At 30.2% G+C, this 20,774-nt stretch overlaps 1 protein-coding gene and 1 long non-coding RNA gene across 2 annotated transcripts; both read right to left on the reverse strand.

The window, feature by feature from the left end:
• Nucleotides 1-376: 376 nt before the first annotated feature.
• Nucleotides 377-1,165, reverse strand: LOC123228332 (18 kDa seed maturation protein-like). The gene is made up of 2 exons (XM_044653688.1): nt 1,024-1,165; nt 377-929 (listed from the first exon to the last, which is right to left on the reverse strand). The coding sequence occupies exons 1-2, from the start codon at nt 1,108-1,110 to the stop codon at nt 549-551; spliced, it is 468 nt and encodes a 155-aa protein (XP_044509623.1). The 5' UTR covers nt 1,111-1,165; the 3' UTR covers nt 377-548.
• Nucleotides 1,166-13,341: 12,176 nt separating this feature from the next.
• On the reverse strand, nt 13,342-14,043 carry LOC123228462. Its single transcript, XR_006504698.1, has 2 exons — nt 13,934-14,043; nt 13,342-13,779 (listed from the first exon to the last, which is right to left on the reverse strand). It is a non-coding gene; the product is annotated as an uncharacterized LOC123228462 (long non-coding RNA).
• Between the last annotated feature and the right edge of the window lie 6,731 nt (nt 14,044-20,774).

The raw sequence follows: 20,774 nt of genomic DNA on the forward strand, positions 1-20,774 counted from the left end.
TTAAGTCCCTAAATAAAATATTTTATCATTACGAACCAATTTTTTTCTGATTTGAACTCAAAAACATAAATATTTTTTGGTTAGATATTAAGTAAAACTAAAAATTTGAATAGAATGAGGAGGATATGAGGAGGAAAATTTATATAAAGGTGGTGAAATATATTTTTGATATTTTAAAAAAAATTGAAACATTTTACTTTAGTCCTTTGGGAACATTTTTTCTTAATCCATTAAAAGGGGGTATTTAATTTAACATCCCCAATTAAATATTGTTATTATAAATATGAAAATTTCAAGACTAGGAAAAAAAAGAAAAGAGAATAGAAATTGGGTGTCGTGACTAATTGTGATTTGTCAAGTGCAATCGGGCTTAAGCTAAATTAAAACGGTTTTCACAAGTATCACAACTCTTTATTAAATTTCAAGTAAAGAAAACGACAAAAACACAAAAAATACTTTCGATAGGAGAATACAAAACAACCTTCTCCTCCCTTAAAAGGCAATGTCAAATGTAAAGCCCCATAACCCACTTCACATTCAACACTCTTTTAATTATACGTGCCACCGGTACTGTGGTATGGACCCGGTGGGTTCCCTCCGGCCCGTGTGTTATGGGCCATGGTTTGCCCCGTCCCACTATCTAATCCGATTGGGTGAGACTCCACAACCCCTTCAGCTACGTACCCACCCGTGGGCTGCCCAGTGCCATGTCCCGGCATTGCCGACATCTGTTGGACTCCGCTGGCTGGACTAGCGGTCGCAGCTGTGAAACCTGGATTGCTGCCACCAACTTGGGGTGAATTATGTCTTGCAGCTGCATTCTGCTTCATGGCATCCAGCTTGTTGATTTCTGCTTGTGTTAGCCTCTCTTCTTTCTTTTCAGTCGCCGCTGCTTTCTCCATTGGAGAATGAGCTTGCATCTTGTCCACCTGCAACACCATTAATTTCTCATTCTCCAAACTCAAAATACATAAACAAATGCATTCACTCTGAATGAAATTTAAGTGGCAGAAGATGATGAACCTTCTCTTGCACAGTGGCCTTCGTCTTCTCCATTCCAGCTTTAGTAGAGGCTGCCATGTTGGCTGCTGTTTCCTTCATTGACTGCATTTTACTTTTCTCTTTTCTCCAACTTCAAGATCACTCTGAATTTCGATCGCCTTGTGTGAATAAATGGCAGCTTGGCGTTATGGTTAAATAGACGAAGAAGGGATCATGGGTTATAAAAATGTGGTAAGAAATATAACACGTGGAAAGTTACCAGGAGGCCGTTTCCTACATCTTACAGATTGCTGCCACGTTTTGCGATGGCCGAGTCTAAGGATTACGTGGCGGATTTCTTGGCAAGAAGCTTATTCATGCGACGAGTTTGGTGCCCATTTGACAGATTTTGATCCAATTGTTACGAGAAGGGAACTCATCCATCAGTTTCAACGATTTATGCGACTGATATGGTTGGGACTCAAATTAAAAAAAAGGAAGAGAAAGAGTTTCCATTTAATAAATTTAAATAAAATGAGTGATGTATAAGTGTGTGGATTAGATTTTAATATAAGTCAATTAATTTTGTTTAATATGAGTTTCAATCGTTACATTTATAAGTCCAATATATATTTTTAATATGGTATTAGAATATGAGTCAAATGACGGTTTAATAGCTTAAGTATTCCTAAATACAAGTGACAATGCACTCAGTCAAAACCCAACTGATGCTTGTACTTAATTGGGGGTAAGTCTAATATATATTTTTAATATGGTATTAGAATATGAGTCAAATGATGGTTTAATAGCTTAAGTATTCCTAGATACAAGTAACAATGCACTTAGTCAAAACCCAACTGATGCTTGTACTTAAGTGGGGGTATTAGAGATTCAAATAAAAAAGAAAGAAAGTCTCACATCTAATATACTTGAGAAAAATGAATGATATATAAGTGTATAGATTGAATCTTAACATATGCCAATTAGTTTGACGTAATATGAGTTTTAATCTTCATATTTGTAAATTTAATATATATTTCAGATAGATATTATTTATTCCATTCTGATTTAATTAAGTTTTAGGTCAAATATATATTTTTATATATAGACACACACACCCCCAAATGTTTTTTATAAACTCAGTTTACATTTAAAATTGTTTTTTATGCATTATTTTAATTTTATAATATACAGTTTTTTTTTATAAACTCAATTTACTTTTAAAATTACTAAATTAATATTTTTATTTCTATTTTATTTACAATTGCAAATTTCAGCTACGTAAATTATGATTCATAATTGAAAGAGAAAATAAAATTTCTACCCTTTTTTTTTTTCTGAATCATTTTACAATATATATTGTTATTATTATTACTATTATATTACAATAGGCCAAAAGACTTATTTCTACCCATAGTTTACTCCAGCCCAAACATGCATTTATAGGATTTTAAAACCCAAATACCCACCTATTTGTTAAAATTCTCTATTAAAATTAAGATAAAATTATCATTTAATAAAAAATTAAAAAAACTTAAAATTTATCTTATTTTTTCTTTAATTTAAAAAATTAATAATTTTTCTATCTAAAGTTCAAACTTCTTTTTTCCCCCCTAACTTTTTCTCCATAAGCAGAAATAGTATTCATTCTGACAAAATATTGGCCTTCACCAACTGCTTCTCCCATCAGATGTCAGTATTCGTATTGGCAAACAATCGGCCTTTACCAACTACTCTCATCAGATGCTGATGCTTGGCGATTGTCCCTATGGTAAATAGTATTCTTTAATGGGCTCGGCTGCACTCCTTCCTGATTTGCATATCTTGTGTAAGATTTTGATCTTCTTTGACTGCTAATTGAGCAACGATTTGGTAAAATTCTTTGTATGAAGATGTAACATCAAATATATGTACAAGGATGGTGGGCGTTACGACAGGTGTAGAAGATATGTGAAACGTGTATGATTAATGTATGAGAAATTGAAATTTTTATCTTTTTTTAACCATGTATACACATATAACACTCATCTCAAAGCCTAAATAAAAATACCACAACAATATTTTATTTTCCCAAAATAACCCTGTTGATGTAACTCTTGTATGCAAAAAGAGATAATCTTTTTCTTCAGCCTTCCAATGAGAAAGAAATCTCTGTAACATGGGAAAAACACTTCTTCAACAAAGAAAACATGTGATTAAACAAAAAAACCCGTGAGAAAATCATTATAAAGGATTCAAATTGGACACAAGGGAGGAGAGACAAAAATTGGTAGATTTATTTAGAGAATTAACATTTGTTGCAAAGATTTCACAACAAAATCATCTACGTTCAGGTCGGTCTTGATTCAAGCTCATATGTTATATGTTTTCTTTATAAATAATTGAAAATCAAATAATGTATGGTAGATTCATGTTCGTGAGTTCATGTGAAATTTAATTTTGTTGTGATTTCATGTTGTTAGATTGCTTAATGTTGTTATTTCATATTGTTAGATTGTTTAATGTTGTTGTTTAATGTTATTTTTATTATTTAAAGTTGTTATGATGTTGTATTGATGGTAAAAAAATACAAAAATTATGGTTTGAAAAATTTCCAGACGAAGAACGGGTTGGCGTCGTTAACCTAGGGCTTGGCTTCACCAACACTCGAATTGATATTTTTTGCACTTTCTTCCATTCCATTCAATTTCATGTTGTTTAATATTGTTATTTCATGCAATTTTTATTGTTTAAAGTTGTTATAATGTTGTTTAATATTGTATTAATGGTTATAAAATACAAAAATTTATTTTTGAAAAATTTCCAGACAAAAATGGGTTGGCGCCGCCAACCCATTGTCGGCAAGGGTTGGCAACGCCAGCCCCTCGCATTGTTTTTTCTCCTTCCATTCTACTTAATTTCATGTTGTTTAATACTGTTATTTCATGTTATTTTAATTATTTAATGTTGTATGCATTGATGGTTATAAAATACAAAAATTTAAGTTTGGAAAGTTTTCGAAAGTTACTGTTCATTGATGGTTACTATTTATAGTATATAAACTTTGCCTAAACATTGATGTTTTTATGTTTTTAGGGTTATTCCTAATCAAGATGGAAAAAATTGCATTTAAGATTCGCTACAGAGGCTAGTGGATTAAAGGTGATGACAATGTGACAAGATATGTTGGTGGGAATGAGAGAGAGATGTGTATTGACACAAGTGTTGATTTTGAAGGATTCATTCTGAGAATAAGCTATCGTCTAAGACTCGATCGAAGTCAATCAAATGTGCGCGTAGTTACCCTAGGTGATAAGGGTCCAATGGAGATCGTAGACGATGATGATGTAGAGTTTTTGATGGTTGTAGCAAGAAGTTCACAAGGATACCATAAACTTTATGTTACCAAGAGTCCAATTGGCGGAAGGGACAATAAACAAGCCGAAGATGTTCATGAAGAAGAAAAAAAAAATTATCCGACAAATGAGTGGGCACATCTGCAAAGTTTCCAAGAGTTTGGTGGGAATTATGGTGTTGATAATGATAATGACGATAATATGGATGAGGATTACAAAGTAGAAGATAATGAGGATGATTAATTCTCAGGGTTTGATGAGGACATGTATGGTATTTCGAGCCAAGACGTTAGCAGAAGTCAAAGTGATGCTTGTAATGAGGGGGTTGAATGTCACAAGAGATGTCATGGCTTTATGAATATAGAAACATATCCAAGTCACATCCATAATCCAAATCCATTTCAATAGGTTTCTGAGCCTGTCGTTGATGTTGAAAATATAGGTATTAGTAATCGAGCAACACAAAGGGCCAACCATTTGTAAGTGATGAGTTTTTATAATTCGAAAGTAGAATTAAAAGCATTATTTCGAACATATGCCTTAGAGACAAGAATTCAATGGAAGGTTGGTCACTCTGATAATACACGATATGCGCTTATATGTGTACACCCACAATGTAAATAGAGCGCACGAGCAACACACTTGTCCGTGGGATTAAATATTGTCGCACCATAGACAAGCTGATGCAAAATCATTGGGGAATATACTTAAGTCAATGTGTGTGGTTGATGGCATTTATCAACCAAAAGAAATTATTTCAAACATGACAGATAGGTACAAAATTGACATATCCTACACGCAAGCATAGCGTGCCAAAACATATGCAATAAATGCATTACGAGGATCTCTAGAAGAGTCTTTTGGTCTATTGCATGAGTATTATCATAATTTGGAACTTAAGAACCCATAAACTATGACACGTATTGATTTCGACCCAGAAAATAGGTTCAAGTTTTTTTTCATGTGTATAGGTTATTCAATAAGAGGTTTCCAACAATTTTGTTACCTAATGATATGCATTGATGTTTCACACTTAAAGGGAAAATACCTTGGGCCTCTTTTCATTGTTGTTGTGAAGGATGTTAATAATCAAATTTACCCTCTCGTATTCGGTATTGAACACAAGAAAGGAATAGATACATGAATGCCTTTTTTGACATACCTTTACATGTGCATTGGTGATTTGCCAGATTTGGCCATTATTTCTAATCGTCATCATTCAATAATTATATCGGTCACGAACGTAATGTCTCATGCCTGTCATGGGTTTTGTAATTACCATATAAAGGGTAACATGCGTTCGTAGTTCAAAAAAACTAAACATATTGGCTAAGAGACTTTCAAGTTGCTATGAGTAGAATTACCTGAGTAAATCCTACTGTAGTAGCCTATTTGACCGACATTGGGTATGAAAGATAGGTGCGTGCCCACTTTAAAGGATGACGGTACAAAATTATGACGACCAATATTACTGAGTCTTTTAATGTCTTGACACGGACTGCTCATGCTTTGCCTATCACCATATTAGTTGAGTTTCTTGGAGCACAATACAACATTGGTTTTTCAATAGGCGAAACATGACTAGTACGTATGACTAAAATTTCAATGATGTTTATTTTTTTTCATTGCATTTATTAATTGTTTTTTACAGGTTAGAGATCTCACCCATTAACACCATGGACTGAGGACAAACTTGCTCGACATGTGTTCAAATCTGCCAATATGGTTGTTAAACTGATCAACCTCCAACAATATGAAGTTCATGATTCACGACAACAGGTGTTCATCGTGAATCTTCTATATCAAACATGTGATTGTGGAAAATTCAAACTTTCCCAGATTCCATGTACACACGCTGTAATTATTGCAAGGTATAATAACCTGTCAAACTGTTTCGGTTAGGTTAGTACATATTACTCTATTGAATATTTACATAAAGTGTATGAAAAAGATATTAATCCACTAGGAGATCAATCAACTTGGGCACCATTAAATATGTCTGTGATTTATCCTCTAATGATGGAACAACGATAGTTCGGTTGTCTTTCCAACCATGCAAGAAGACCTTCACAAGGAGAAGAAGTTCGATAACAAAACTGTAGCCGATGTCATTACCCTGATCATACTTGCTTGAATTGTCCAAGTCCAAGTCCAATGCCTATGGTTGGCTCGTCTCGCACATCAAATAGTGGACGAGGACGAGGAAGAGGTCACCAAACTCACAGTGCAACCCATACGACCAAATAGGTAATCATGGTTAATTTGATGATCGCGTCTGATATTGTAATTTTAATTGTGTATATATTGCATGTTTAATTTTTCGTAATTTATTTATTGGGCTTTTCAACAGATTTTAATGTATTAATTTTTTATGTTCAGGATCTTACATGTACACGATGACAATGGATCAAATCAACTTAATGGAATTACCATGACATTTATTTGTTAATGTTCATTTTATGTATATATTTGATTTTTTATTATATCACATTATGTCTTTTGTATTAACATGTTTATTAATTTGTTTAATTTAATGAATATGCAGACAGAAATTATTTAAAAGGAATTATGATTAATAAATGAAAATACATCACTGAAACAATAATAAAATACATCATTGAAGCAATAACAAAATGAAATCCAATTCATGTGCCATGCCTTAATCGAAATCCTCGAAACCTGCATTTTCACCAGTTAGTTGAATTTAATAAGTACAACGAATTAAGTAAGGTCCGATAATATATAAACAAACTATAAACCCTAAATACTTACTGAGGGCCCTCCCATGGAATATGGTAGTGGCTATGTGCATTTTTAGTCTCCTAGAATGTTTCGATGTGAAATTGAATGGATGATCTCGTACAAGACATTCCATAAACATAAGTGAAAAAATGTCACAGTCCCTGATTGCTACATCTTGTTTTGGGACGTCACGAACACACTTGTATTGTAACTTCGGTGGAGTATCTGACAATTGGATTCCCTTTGATGCATAATAATTACTTGTCTTTATTAGGTATGCCAGTGTCCTATAAGACATCATCAACTTCTTCATCCTCTCTAAGCTAGTGGTATATTGGGTAGAGTCGTATGCATATAGCTTCCAGTCATTGATATCCAATATGTCATACACCCAATGTTGGTTTTCGATGTTCAGTGGAATAAATACATGCGAACCAATGAAGAGAAGTAAGTATAGTTACCAATAATTGTATATCGTAAACGACTTACAATTGTAAACGACCTTGTCAACACTGCTCCACGGCCAAAAGACTTCAACAGATTGTAGATGTCAAACGCCGTTAATTTGATATAGGAAAAATGACGACCACTTCATATTTGCACCCAATTGTTTGAACTTATCATAGTACTGTGGGAGAAGTGCTACAAAATGGGTCGAAACAGTCGTCTAGTTACTAAATGGAAAAGATTTGCGAAGTATTCTTATGAAGGTTTGGATGTGTTGTGTATACAAATAAGTAAGACCATAAGTTGACAGTGATACCCAATATGAACGAATACAAAAGAATGGTGCATATAGTGTTTTTTAACCATTGACCCTGATTAACAATTTGGGCCCACCAGGGTTTGCTCACATAGGTTGTAGTTTCAGTTGGTCCCCCGAGGAAGACACGTCGATTGTTAGTATCTAATGCACAACAATATCACAGTAAGAACTCATTGTAGTCCCCAGCCAATCGCAAGTCAGTAGGACGATTCTCAGGTATGGGTTGTTTGTTCTTTTTGGCCTTCGTTGAATCTGTGAATAGACTGACTTACTGTTTTCCTTTATGAAGAACACGACCAAATGTTGACATTTTTTTTGTTGTCATCGGCTTCTGAATAGTTCTCAATTGGTCTTGCTTATGATGGCAGCGTGTTGGTCTAATTATTGCTGCATCTAAAAACTGATGCCTCTTCCATGTTCTATTAAAATCTGCTGAAGACGGTCATACGAGACACCACTGTACGATGTCCCATAAACTGAGTGCCTTACGGGTTTGTCTCTTCGATACTCTCGAGGATGGGAAGTGCCGGAGGTAAACCTTTGTGAAGGGGATACACATATATTAGCAAAGGCCCTATATGACTCTTGTGAGTGTGCAGTACGAGAGAATGACCCTTGTAGAGGAGATGTCTGTCTAGCACGAGACTTTCTAGAAAAATAAGAAAGGAAATCTTGTACTGGTGGGAATGCCATAGGGACAAAGGCTGCCTTGAGAGTTGACGACCGTGAAGACCTTTGAGAGACTGCCTGAAAGGGAACAAGATGAATCAACTGGGCATTATTATCATCGTTAGAATCTGTAGACTCATCATCTGATAATGTTGGCGGAGCCTGTTCTCCCATAAACTTCAAAGCCCGAACGTACCACTCAGAGTTACATTCGGTCTTAGTCAAACGTAATGCAGTTGTAATTCTTTCCTGAAACATGAAATAAATTTTTTAAAATGAATGAAATGATAGAGTGAATAATAAAACGTAAATCAACTAATAAGCAACTTACTGGAGGAGCGTTTCAAATATTTGATATGTCATCCCAAGTTGGTAGTACATTTGTCTTCTACTTCAGGTTACGAGACATTTGATCATTTACTTCCAGACAGAAATAAGGTGATAGATTGTGAATCGTCTCATAAGTCCAATACTACAGAATGTACAATATTTATGGTTAGCATTAATAATTATCAAGATGAATGTTAACTTTATTTATTATACAATACTTACCTGGAAAGTAATAGGGTATCCCAAAATATTGTAACTAAGAAGTGGAAGCAGATTTCTGTAGGGCGGGTAATGTTCAACACAATATTGATATTTGTTATGGATACCCTTCCGCATCGATTCAATTGTTTTATTCTATGTAACCGTCCCCCATGGGTACCAACTAAATGTATCTAGATTGTCCGCTAAATGCAAAAAATGATTAGATATTCTTGTTCTGTTGTCTGCCCTTAATAATCCTATAAACGCAAAGTACAGTACCACAAACTTCACTGCGTCGTTGTCATTGTCTCCCCATATTTGATCGTCAACTGCTTGCTCGATCTCCTCATGGGATAACAACTTGTGAATGCGAGGAAAGTATTCCTCTCTTAGTCGAGGCGTCCTTGTGCAATCAATATAGTTGAACACATTGATGTCCTTCCCGAAAATCAAACCACTGACTAGCACAAACTCTACAAGGCTGAATCGAAACTCAATACCATTTATTTTGAACCACATTTCTTTTTTTAGGTTCCCGCGATTAATCATCCGAAGTAATATCGATTGTATGAAAACGACACTAAACTAAGGCTCCGCCAAATCTAAAAAGTGTCCAAAACAGGTTGTCCGAAAAATAGCTCTTTGAGTAAATGTTAGTTTATTCCTAAGTATAGTCACAGTGTCCATTTTCGTCCGAAGCGACATGTGCACTTGGAATCTATACGTATCATGGAATCTGTATGCCCCTTCTTGGTAGTTGATTACAAATGCCTGAAAAATATATTAATCTGTTAATGTAATTAATGAAAGATTAATCAAAGATCAATCAAACAAACTAGATTATCATTATTAAAATAACATAGTTGACATCAACTAATGTAACATTCGAATAAAAATGTTGTCTGTATTTCTTTACTTGTTGGATACTTAAATAAATTTATTATTTAACGATGAGCAAGGGTTTTGATTGGAAAAGAGAATTTGCAAGTGAATAGCTCAAAAATAATTTGCTCTCAAATATATGAAAGTTTTTGGTGGCAAAAGTTCTTTTTGAACGAATTTGATTGGGTTTATATAAGGAAAAATAAGGAAAGTTATCGTTGTGCACAAAGAATAGCCGTTTTAGTTTTCCAGAAAATACACAATTTGGTCGACCGAATGTAATTTGATCAACCGGATGTGATGTGGCACTCCCGTGGTGCCTACGTGGCACTAGCGGTTAGAAAGTTCAAACCAAAATTCGGTCGACCGGATTTAATTCGGTCAACCGAATTTCTGAAAGCCAAAATACATGGCTTCTGGACAATTCGGAAGCTGCGATCGAAGAATTCGATCAGTCAAATTCGGTCGACCAAATTTTATTGTATTTTACCCCCTGAATTTTGAAAAATTACATTTGACCCCTAAAACTTTGAAAGTGACAATTTAACCCATTTTTGAAAATTCTTTCAAAACCAACTTTAAGATATGAAAATGTAGTTAGCAAAACTTCATCATTTTAAATGAATTAATAAACTTTGGTAAAAAAATTGGCTTAACCTAATAAGTTTGAAAAATGACATTTTAACCCAAAATGTGAAAGATATGAGAATGAGTTTTCAAGTGAGCTATTCCATGCAAATAAATATTTTAATCAAAACGAATGCTCTAAATTACAAATATATCTACCTGAACTTGGGTTTTACTTCAAATCTTCAAGAATTTTTCAGTTGAGCATTGTCTTCATTTTCATCTTGAAACTCCTTCAAATGCATTAGATAAATTCTTGCAATCTAAGTTCACACTCAAGTAAAATCATTAGTTAATATGTTTAGGGATATATTAGTTTGTTATCATCAAAATAAGAACATAATGACTCATTAAGTCAACAAGGGGTTGATGCCAACCCCTTAAATTTAGTAAAGGGGTGGCGACGCCAACCCCTTCAATTATATTAAGGGTTGGCGCCAACCCCTTCAATTTTTACATTAAAGGGTTGGCCAGAAATTTCAGACAATAATGGGGTTGGCGATGTCAACCCCCAAATTTGTGCCGCCAAGTCCCCTCCCAAAATAACCTTCCCAACCAAAATCAATTTCTGGCATTTTTTTCATTTTAAAAATTACAACAATTGGCTAATTAACAATATTGTTAAAATTGTAATATTTAACAATATTTTGATTTACTTAATTGAATTTCGATTGAATTTTTTTCGTGTAAATTTGTGCTAACTTTAGATCTCTCTTTTATGGTATGTTTAAATTAGATGTGGTAAATATGAATATATCTATGCTATATATATATATGCTAAAGATGAAATTTTACTTCACGTGAATACTATTGCACAAATCATTGCATTATCTCTCCTCTGCAAGTCAAGTTTTTCCCTGCAAGCTTCTGAAAATTTTAAAATTATTCTCTGCAAGCTCACGTGAATATCCAATTCATTTTGTTTTGATTTTTGGGATATATATATTGATGTATTCTTTGCATATTAAACACCAAGTACTTCAGTGCATGCGCTTCATGGGTGGTTTCTTGGATTATCTTTTCATATGCTGCTTTAATATAAGATTGACGCTAACCAAAATTTTGATAGATAAGATCAACTGAATTTACAATTTTTGTACATTTAATTTAAAAAATTTAAACTCAACAATTTTAAATTTATTTGATCTTATCTAACACATATATATAAATCTTGTTTCAAATACTGATACTAAATATCTATACATATTCTCTCTATAGTGCATTAAAAACAAGTAATACTGTAAATTTTGTTTTGGTTTCTCAAGATTGAAGATAAGGACAATTTAGACATCCTATCATATAAAGTGGTAAAAATATTTAGAATGTAAAAAATGTGGTATAAATGTATATGTGGGCCCAAATGAGGGTAAAAATTTCAATTTCCCTTAATGTATTACGGTTTTTGACATGCTTAGCCACGTTTCTCAAGCTTAGATTCACAAAGACATCTGATTGAAATAATCGAAATTCAAAAACATATGCTACATTTTCATAAGAAATATTGTCCTGAAAAGAAAAAAAAAAACCTTATGCTACATTTAATTTGAATAATATTTTATTATTAAAATTAAAAAATTATTTAAAAAATTATTAGATATAAATTATTATTATATTTAATAAAATTTGATAAAAATTAATAAGTATAAATAATTATTTTTTTGTTAGAGATAATAAATAAATATTAATATATTATTTTATTAAAATATTTTTTGTATAATTATTTTAAAATATTTTTTATGTTATTTATTATGTTAATTAAAAAAAAGTTATTTTTATTTTAATAAGAATATAATTATAATAAAATAAAGACAGAGAAAGTAATTTTTCTTTACTTTTAACCAAACCCCACCTTATTATATAAGTATTATGCCCCGTTGGAAAATATCAACCCCTCCCACGCCCCTTCAACTTTTGTCACTACATATGATTTGTATGGTGATTGCGATTGTATGTTATGATTAAATCACTCTTTTAAATTAGATTTCAACGCTAATCAATTTTCTATATTGAAACACAAAATCATTAATAAATTTCATTAAAATCACAAACGATTCAAACCATTTCAAATGATAAAATAGAAGCTCTAAACATAATAAGTCTACACCAAAATATTTCAATATCTACACTATAACCTATTAAACACAATACGAAATAATTTACTAACTTTTTTCTTGCCATTTTCGTGCTTGGAAATCGAGTTAAATAAGTGGATCTTTGTTTCGGTGGACAGGGAAACAGGATGAGTGTGAACTCATAGGGTGAATATACGAGATTTCAAATGTAGTATTGATCATATTAGCTCAACAGCCACAAAATTGATCCATTTCATTTGGATACATTGAATTGTGATTAATTTCCCCATTGGATATTAAAATAGTTTCAGAAGTTTAGATTTGAAAATGAAAAAACCTGTTTAAATTGGGGATAAAAATCTGTCAGTTAAAAATTACTTCTCTATCTGAAGAAAAGTAGAATTTGTGGGTTGTTTAAGTTATCAAGTAATTATGGGAAAATAAAAAACAATAATACAAAAGTGAAATTTGTGATGTCAGGGGAAGATGAAATTTGTGTGTATGATTTGATTTAAATTTTGATTTTATATTAAAGTTTTCACGACAATACGGAATTTTTACCCTAGTGAATTGGGATTTTAATATTACACCCAAATCATATGTGTATACTCTCCTTTTTGTATAAATTTGGATACACAAATATATTAATTTATTTTAAATTTATAATTATTTAATCATATAATAATATATTTAATTACATAATAAAAATATATGGAAAATAAAAATTCTAATTATATAAGACCAAATTGCCCAGTTTATTCAATTCAAACAGAAAAAACAGTGTCGTTTACAGTCAAATTCAAGACCAAACAGTTAAAAAAATAAAAATTTCAGCGGGAAAATATACACTACTAGCTTGAAACTTTAACTAAGCCCCAGCTAGCTACTTCAACGATAAGCACCGCCGGAGGTGGGTCCAGGGTGATAACGGGGATCAGCAGTAGGGGTGGTGTAATCATCGACATAGTCTTCGGTGGCAGTGGTGGTTTTGGTAGGTTCAGTGCCTCATGTTTTGTATCGAGGGTGAGGTCCGCCGGGCTCAGCCAGGCGCCGAGCCGTTTTCATTGTGAGCCTTAGCGGCGTCCTTGTTGAGTTCCGCATCAGCTTTTCTCGTCTCTTTTTATACTTCGGCCGCTTCTTTATCTGCCGGATCTCTGCTCGTCATCTTCTCCACCTGCATAAAAAAAAAAAATCATATCTTAATTAAAACAAATAAATAAGAGAAATTGAAATTTTCACTTTTTTTTTTTATCGTGTATACATATATATCTTTCATTTTAAAGTTTAAACCAAGGATTGAAAAATTGGATTGAACTATTCGATCGAACCATGAACTGATACTGTAGACGGATGCTATAGAAGATAAGACCGTTTTGAATTTAAAATCGGTTTTGACTACAATCGAACCGTCAATTTGTATATGAACCGTGGTCCAACCGGTTAAGGTAGTTTCAGTTCAAGGCTTTATATATAAAAAAAAAGTTTTATTTTTTTTCTTCTTCCTTGTCGTGCACGCAGGACTTGCAGGAGATGGTTTTCTCCAACTTCACAAGTTAAAATCGCTGTTGATTCATGTTGCAAGCTTTCACGCCATTGATTCAAGTTTAAATCTTGCACGCAGGATATCAGTTGTTGTAGTTGCTACAGGGTCCCAAGACAACAATGAATAATAATAATAATAATATTGTTGGTTTAAATTAAAAAGTTTGTTTAAACGCTTATTGTATAGTGTTTTTAAAATTTTTTTCTTCTAATAATTTGGTCAAATAGTGCACAACAAGTCAACATTGTAATTTTTTACATTTTAATTCCACAGGGTTTGGCGTTTGGTGCTTGCTAATTTGTGTTATGCCCATAGTGCTAGTCAATTTGTGTTATGATTTTTGGTGTTTAATAATAGGTTAACTTATTATTGTTAATTTGTAATTGACTTAGTATTTTCGCAATTCAATATGTTATTGTTAATTTATAATTGATTTATTGTTAATTTGTAATTTTATGTTACAAATTTGTAATTTTATTATGTTTTTGTATTAGATGTCTGGACTGAATATATTTCATTCATAATGTGGTTAGTTTCCAAAAATTTAGAAGTTGAATATCAATGTTCTATGATACCCTATTTATATATAATAAACCAATATATGAGAATTTATAATGAATATTATTATAAATAATGGATATTGAAATACTTGCATAAATAATTGATTTTTAGAGTGAAAGAAAATAAAATATTCAACTATATATTTTGTAAATAATACTATTGAAGAGGATGTTATAGAAGCTGAACAAATGATGAATGGTGCAACAAGAGCAATGACAAGATCTTTTATTATTGGTGATGATGAAGAATAATCAATTACTCATTCATTAAACTTTATGTTAGACGAATTATGTTTTTAATATGTTTTGTTAAATGTTGAATTGAATATTATTTGTTCAATAATGTTTATATTGGTTGGTTGATGTTATATTTTATATAATGCATATATTAGAATTGTGTTTTGTTTAGGTGTTCAATAATACATATGTTTGTTGAATTAGATTTTTTTAATGCATATGTTTTGTTTTGATACAAAGTTAATGGTTATTACTTATTAAATTTATGTTCAATAATACATATATTTTGTTAATTGTAAAAAGTATGCATAATATAAAATTTAGTATGTAAAACATATGTAATTAGATATACATTTTTTAAGTTATTACATAAAACTATAATTTCGATCGAACTGGCCAGTCCAAACGATTCGACTGATTTAACTAAAACCAATATTTAAAATGGTTTTTACTTCGGTCCAGTTTTAAAAACCTTGGTTTAAACAAAAAAATTACAATAATATCTTATTTTCCTAAAATACCTTTATTAATGTAACTCATGCAAAAAGAGAAAATATCATCTTTTTTTTCCTCAACTTTTCAATGAGGAAGGAATCTCTGCAGCATGAAAAAAAAATTCTTTAACAGAGAAGACACATAATTGAACAATAAAACTTGTATATTATATGTTTTTTTTATGAATAATTGAAAATCAAATAATGTATAGTAGATTTATATTTATAATTTCATGTGAAATTTAATTTTGTTGTGATTTCATATTGTTAGATTATTTAATATTATTTTTATTATTTAAAATTATTATAATATTATTTAATATTATATTAATGATTATAAAATATAAAAATTTAAATCTAAAAATTTTTAAATAAAGAATAGATTGACATTGGCGATGTCAATCCCTTAGTTTTAACGCCAACCTCCCCTTGAAATTTTTTTTTTTTATTTTCTTTCATATAATGGGGCCATACAAATTTGATTGAGAAAAGCTTGGCAACGCCAACGCAAACGACTTCATTTTTTTATAATTTTCTTTCATGCGGTGGGGTCCATTGGATTTATTTTGCTTTTTGGTTTCTTTCATGCAGTTGCCAACTACCCCTGTATTTATTTTGTTTTTTGTTTTTTTTCATGCAATGAGCCCCACTATATAAAAAAATTATAAAAAAATGAAGTCATTTGCGTTGGCGTTGCCAACCTTTTCTCAATCAAATTTGTATGGCTCTCTATTATACGAAAGAAAACAGAAAAAATTATTTCAGCGGTTGGTTGGTGACGCCAACCCGTTGGGGTTGCCTTCAATGGTTGACGTCGCCAATCTGTTTCACAAAACTTTTTATATTTAAATTTTTATATTTTATAATCATATTATAATATTATAATAATTTTAAATAATAAAAATAATATTAAATAATATTATTAAATAATCTAACAATATAAAATCATAACAAAATTATATTTTACATGAATTCATGAACATGATTCTATTATATATTATTTGATTTTTAATTGTTTATAAAGAAAATATATAACATACTGATTTGAATGTAGATGATTTTGTTATAAAATCTTTACAATAAATGTTAATTTTTAAAATAAATTTAACAAATTTCGTCTTTCCCTCACTGGAAAGCTGAGGAAAAAGAAAGAGATAGTATTCTCTTTTTCTATATAAATTACATTAATAGGAGTATTTTAAGAAAATAAAATACTATTATGATATTTTTATTTAAACTTTGAGAAAAGTGATATATATATATATATATATATATATATATATATATATATATATATATATATATATATATAATAGTATTTTAAGAAAATAAAATACTATTATGATATTTTTATTTAAACTTTGAGATATGATATTTTTATTTAAACTTTAAGATAAGTGATATATATATATATATATATATATATATATATATATATATATGATTAAAAAAAAAGATAAAAGTTTTAATCACTTAATAAATAAACATCAAAATATATGATATTTGGATTTATTATACATCACCTTCTCTTTGGTGCTGGCTTTGGCTTTCTCCATGCCGGCCTTGATAGAAGCGGCAGTATTGGCAGCCGATTCCTTCACGGACTCCACGGTTTTCTTTCCTGATTGCATTTTTCCAGGTTTCTAATCAAGTTGATTGAATTGGTATGACTTGCTTGTGGGAAGTGTGGTGTGTGTATCTATACACACACATACAAGATTCTTGGACTGCGACACGTGTGCAATAAATATGACACGTGGAGGCTCTTATGTGTCGCCACTTCTGACATGTTTATCAACGATTCTTATCTTCGGAATTACGAGGCTGAATATTATTTCGTGGTTTTGCCTTGTCTCGATTATATAGCTTGACTACTTCCGATATTGATCCAAAGTAACGTGTGATTTAATTTCGGAAAATTGAAAATTTTACCCTTATTTTAATCCGTATATATATAAATATCACTCGTTTTAAAGTTTAAACAAATATACTACAACAGTAATCAACTTTACCAAAATACCGCTGTTTAATCTTTTATACAGAGATTCTCTCTCTTTTTCTTCACAACTTTTTCTCTTTTCTTTATCTTCTTTTAAAGTAATAAAGGAATCATGCAGAGAGATCCTCTCTCTTTTTTCTCATCTTAAAAAACAAAAGAAGGAAGGAAAAAAATGAATTCTTTAGATTAAGAATTTTTCAAAGTAAGGATATATAAAAAAACATAGCAACCCATAAAAACTCAACCATATCCACTTTGTACCCTGAAAGAAATGATGATCGAAAAAGATCATTTAGTAAGATTTAACTAAAAAAAATAAAAAATTGATATTTAAGGATTTAACTGAAAAAAAAAATTGACATTTAACTGAAAAAAAAAAAAGGATTGACGTAAAAGTTAACTGGATAATAAGGGTTGGCGGCAACACTGACCCTTATATAATATATAATATTATAATATTATAATATTAATATAATAATATTATAATATACTATAATATTATAATATATTATAATATTATAATATAATTATAATTATATTATATTTTATAATTATATTATAGTATAATTATAATTAAATGGTGGACGCCAACCATTTTTTTACTATTATTAATAATTTTTTGGACATAAAATATATTATATTATATTTTCACCAGTCTTGGAATTCTCACAAATAACCATAAAATATATTATATTATATAAACATGGAGTTCAACATTTTCATAATTTGGACATAAAATTTAATTACTATGACCAACTTCTGAACCATCCTTGACTTGAGATTTGTACGATTTAAAACAGGGCATCTTGATAATCAAACGCTCTCTATATTTATACGGATTCGATCTCTACCAATTAGATTGAGAAAAGACATTTTCTCTATCTTTAATAATATTAGGAGTAACTTTATCTAAGATAAAGTTGTTATAATGCTTGCAATAGTCTACATGCCTCGCACTTCGTTGATTTGGGAAAATAGAGAGAGATATTGACTTTCTTATATTCATTACAATTCTGCGTTCTTTAGCGAGCTGTAATTCATCTACACATTGCCAATAATTCTTGAATTTCTTATCTCGGACAAGATCAGAAATTATTGAAGTCCAATAATCTGGTAATAACTTTAGTAATCCAGATATCCTCTCATTTTCAGTTAATTTTACGCCCTTATTTTTTAAATCATAATATCTCTTATGCATGACATCAAGATGAGTGAAAAAGTTATGCACAGAATTCATCTTATAGTTTAAATAGTAGTCTTTAGTCAATATGTTCACCTTATATATGACCAACAAATAGAGAACAATAATTTATACATGCATAACAATATAAATATTTACTTTAAATAAAAAATATATATTTTTATTTAAATATAAATAAATTAAGCGAAAATAAAAAATGTACTTTTCAAATATAAATAAATTAAGTGAAAATAAAACATGGATTTTTAAAATATAAATAAATTAAGCCAAAATAAAAAATGGATTTTTAAAATATAAATAAATTAAGCCAAAATAAAAAATGTATTTTGAAAATATAAATAAATTAAACCAAAATTCAATAATAAGGCGTGGCCAACCTCTTATTTTTTCCAAATCTTTCTAGCCAAAATCAGTTTTTTAATTTTTAAAATTGAACCAATTGTCTAATCAACAATATTATGAAAATTACAATATTTAACAATATATTGATTTACTTAATTGAATTCCGATAGAATTAAATTGAAGTAATTTAGACTGAATCCAAATTGAAATAATTTTGGTACAATACAATACATATACATTTATACTAAGGTTTTTTAAGAAAATCTTACCTATTGTCCTGCCATTATTTTGTCTCTACAAATCCAACAAGATTCGTCGGTCGATTGCTTAATGAAATTTTTTTTCATGCAAAGTATAGATCTCTCTCTCTTTTGTGGTATGTTTAAGATAGATGTGTATATATATATATATATATATATATATATATATATATATATATATATATATATATATATATATATATATATATATATATATAACATGAATCACGTGAATACTATTACACCAATGCATCCCTATAAGTCAATTTATTCTCTACAAGATTCTTCTGCAATATTCCCTCATGCTTCTGCAATAAAATTTAACAAGGATTTAGGGTGGGCCCACCCTTATATAAACTAAAAGAAAAGGGTTATATAAAACAAAAAGGGTTGGCGGGGCGTCAACGCCAACCCTTTTTGTTTTTTATTGCAGTATCGCCAACCTCTTTTCCCACCCTTTTATTTATTCTTCTATATAATTTACTATTATGCAGAGTTTTTTAAAAAAGTATTTCCAAATGATATAATGAATCCTGACATGAAGTTGAATTATTGACATGAATAATTCACTGTCATGCTCTCCTTCTTACCTTTCCTGTGGAACATTTTGCTTGATTGGAAATATATATGTGCAAGTGTTTTCATTTTTTTCCCACTAAAGTTTTTAGTTGCTTGCTTCCATGTTTCCCACAAAAGTGTTTAGTTGCTTACTTCGGGTGATTTTCTCGTTCAGAAGAAAATCCAACAAATAGCTTCATCGAACATCAATACTATCAACGTAATCGCAGGAAGATAGATTAGGTTTCATTGTATCAAATTTAATAATATATATTTTCAAAGGTTTTTTTTTTTTGTGGGTTGGATTAATAATATGATCAAAGATTTTTGTGGGTTAGATTATGTAGTTTAACATAATTTAGCAATTATGTCTTTTTTCATTTTTCATTGACAACAATTTTTGTGGGTTTGGTGCATTTAGTTATTTATTTATTAATGGTTTTTTTTTGTTTTTCCTTTTTGAGTGGAATTTTACGAATTTCGATTTCATTTCGTTGCAGAAGTAAATTAGTTAATGGTTTAAGCTAAGGAAACAATTTTATAATTTGTGTCTATGTTTGAGGGAAATGAAGTCAAGTTGTTGGGGCTTGATTTTTGCATTTAATTAGATTTTATTTTTATTTTAGAATTAAATTATTCTTTCTCTCTGTATTGAGAATGTAAATTATTTCTTGATTGACTTTAGTTGTATGAAATTTAAGTTCGTTCAGCGTACATTTTCTAAGGATACTGCTATTTAATTATGACTAATTTAAAACCTATCATGTGTAGATTTATAGTTATTTTAAAATATAGAAGAAAAATATAAAAAATTAAAAGAGATAAAAAATTAAATTGATAACAAAATTGATAAATTTTTTGTTTTACAGGAAATTAACCAAAATAACCCTTTTTCCTGTATAAAACATTTTAACCCATTTTTTAATTATTATTATTTTTTTGGTTATATCTTTCTATCTATATAGTATGTGCATA

This window comes from Mangifera indica, chromosome 10 (genome assembly GCF_011075055.1).
Source record: "Mangifera indica cultivar Alphonso chromosome 10, CATAS_Mindica_2.1, whole genome shotgun sequence".
NCBI lineage: Eukaryota > Viridiplantae > Streptophyta > Magnoliopsida > Sapindales > Anacardiaceae > Mangifera > Mangifera indica.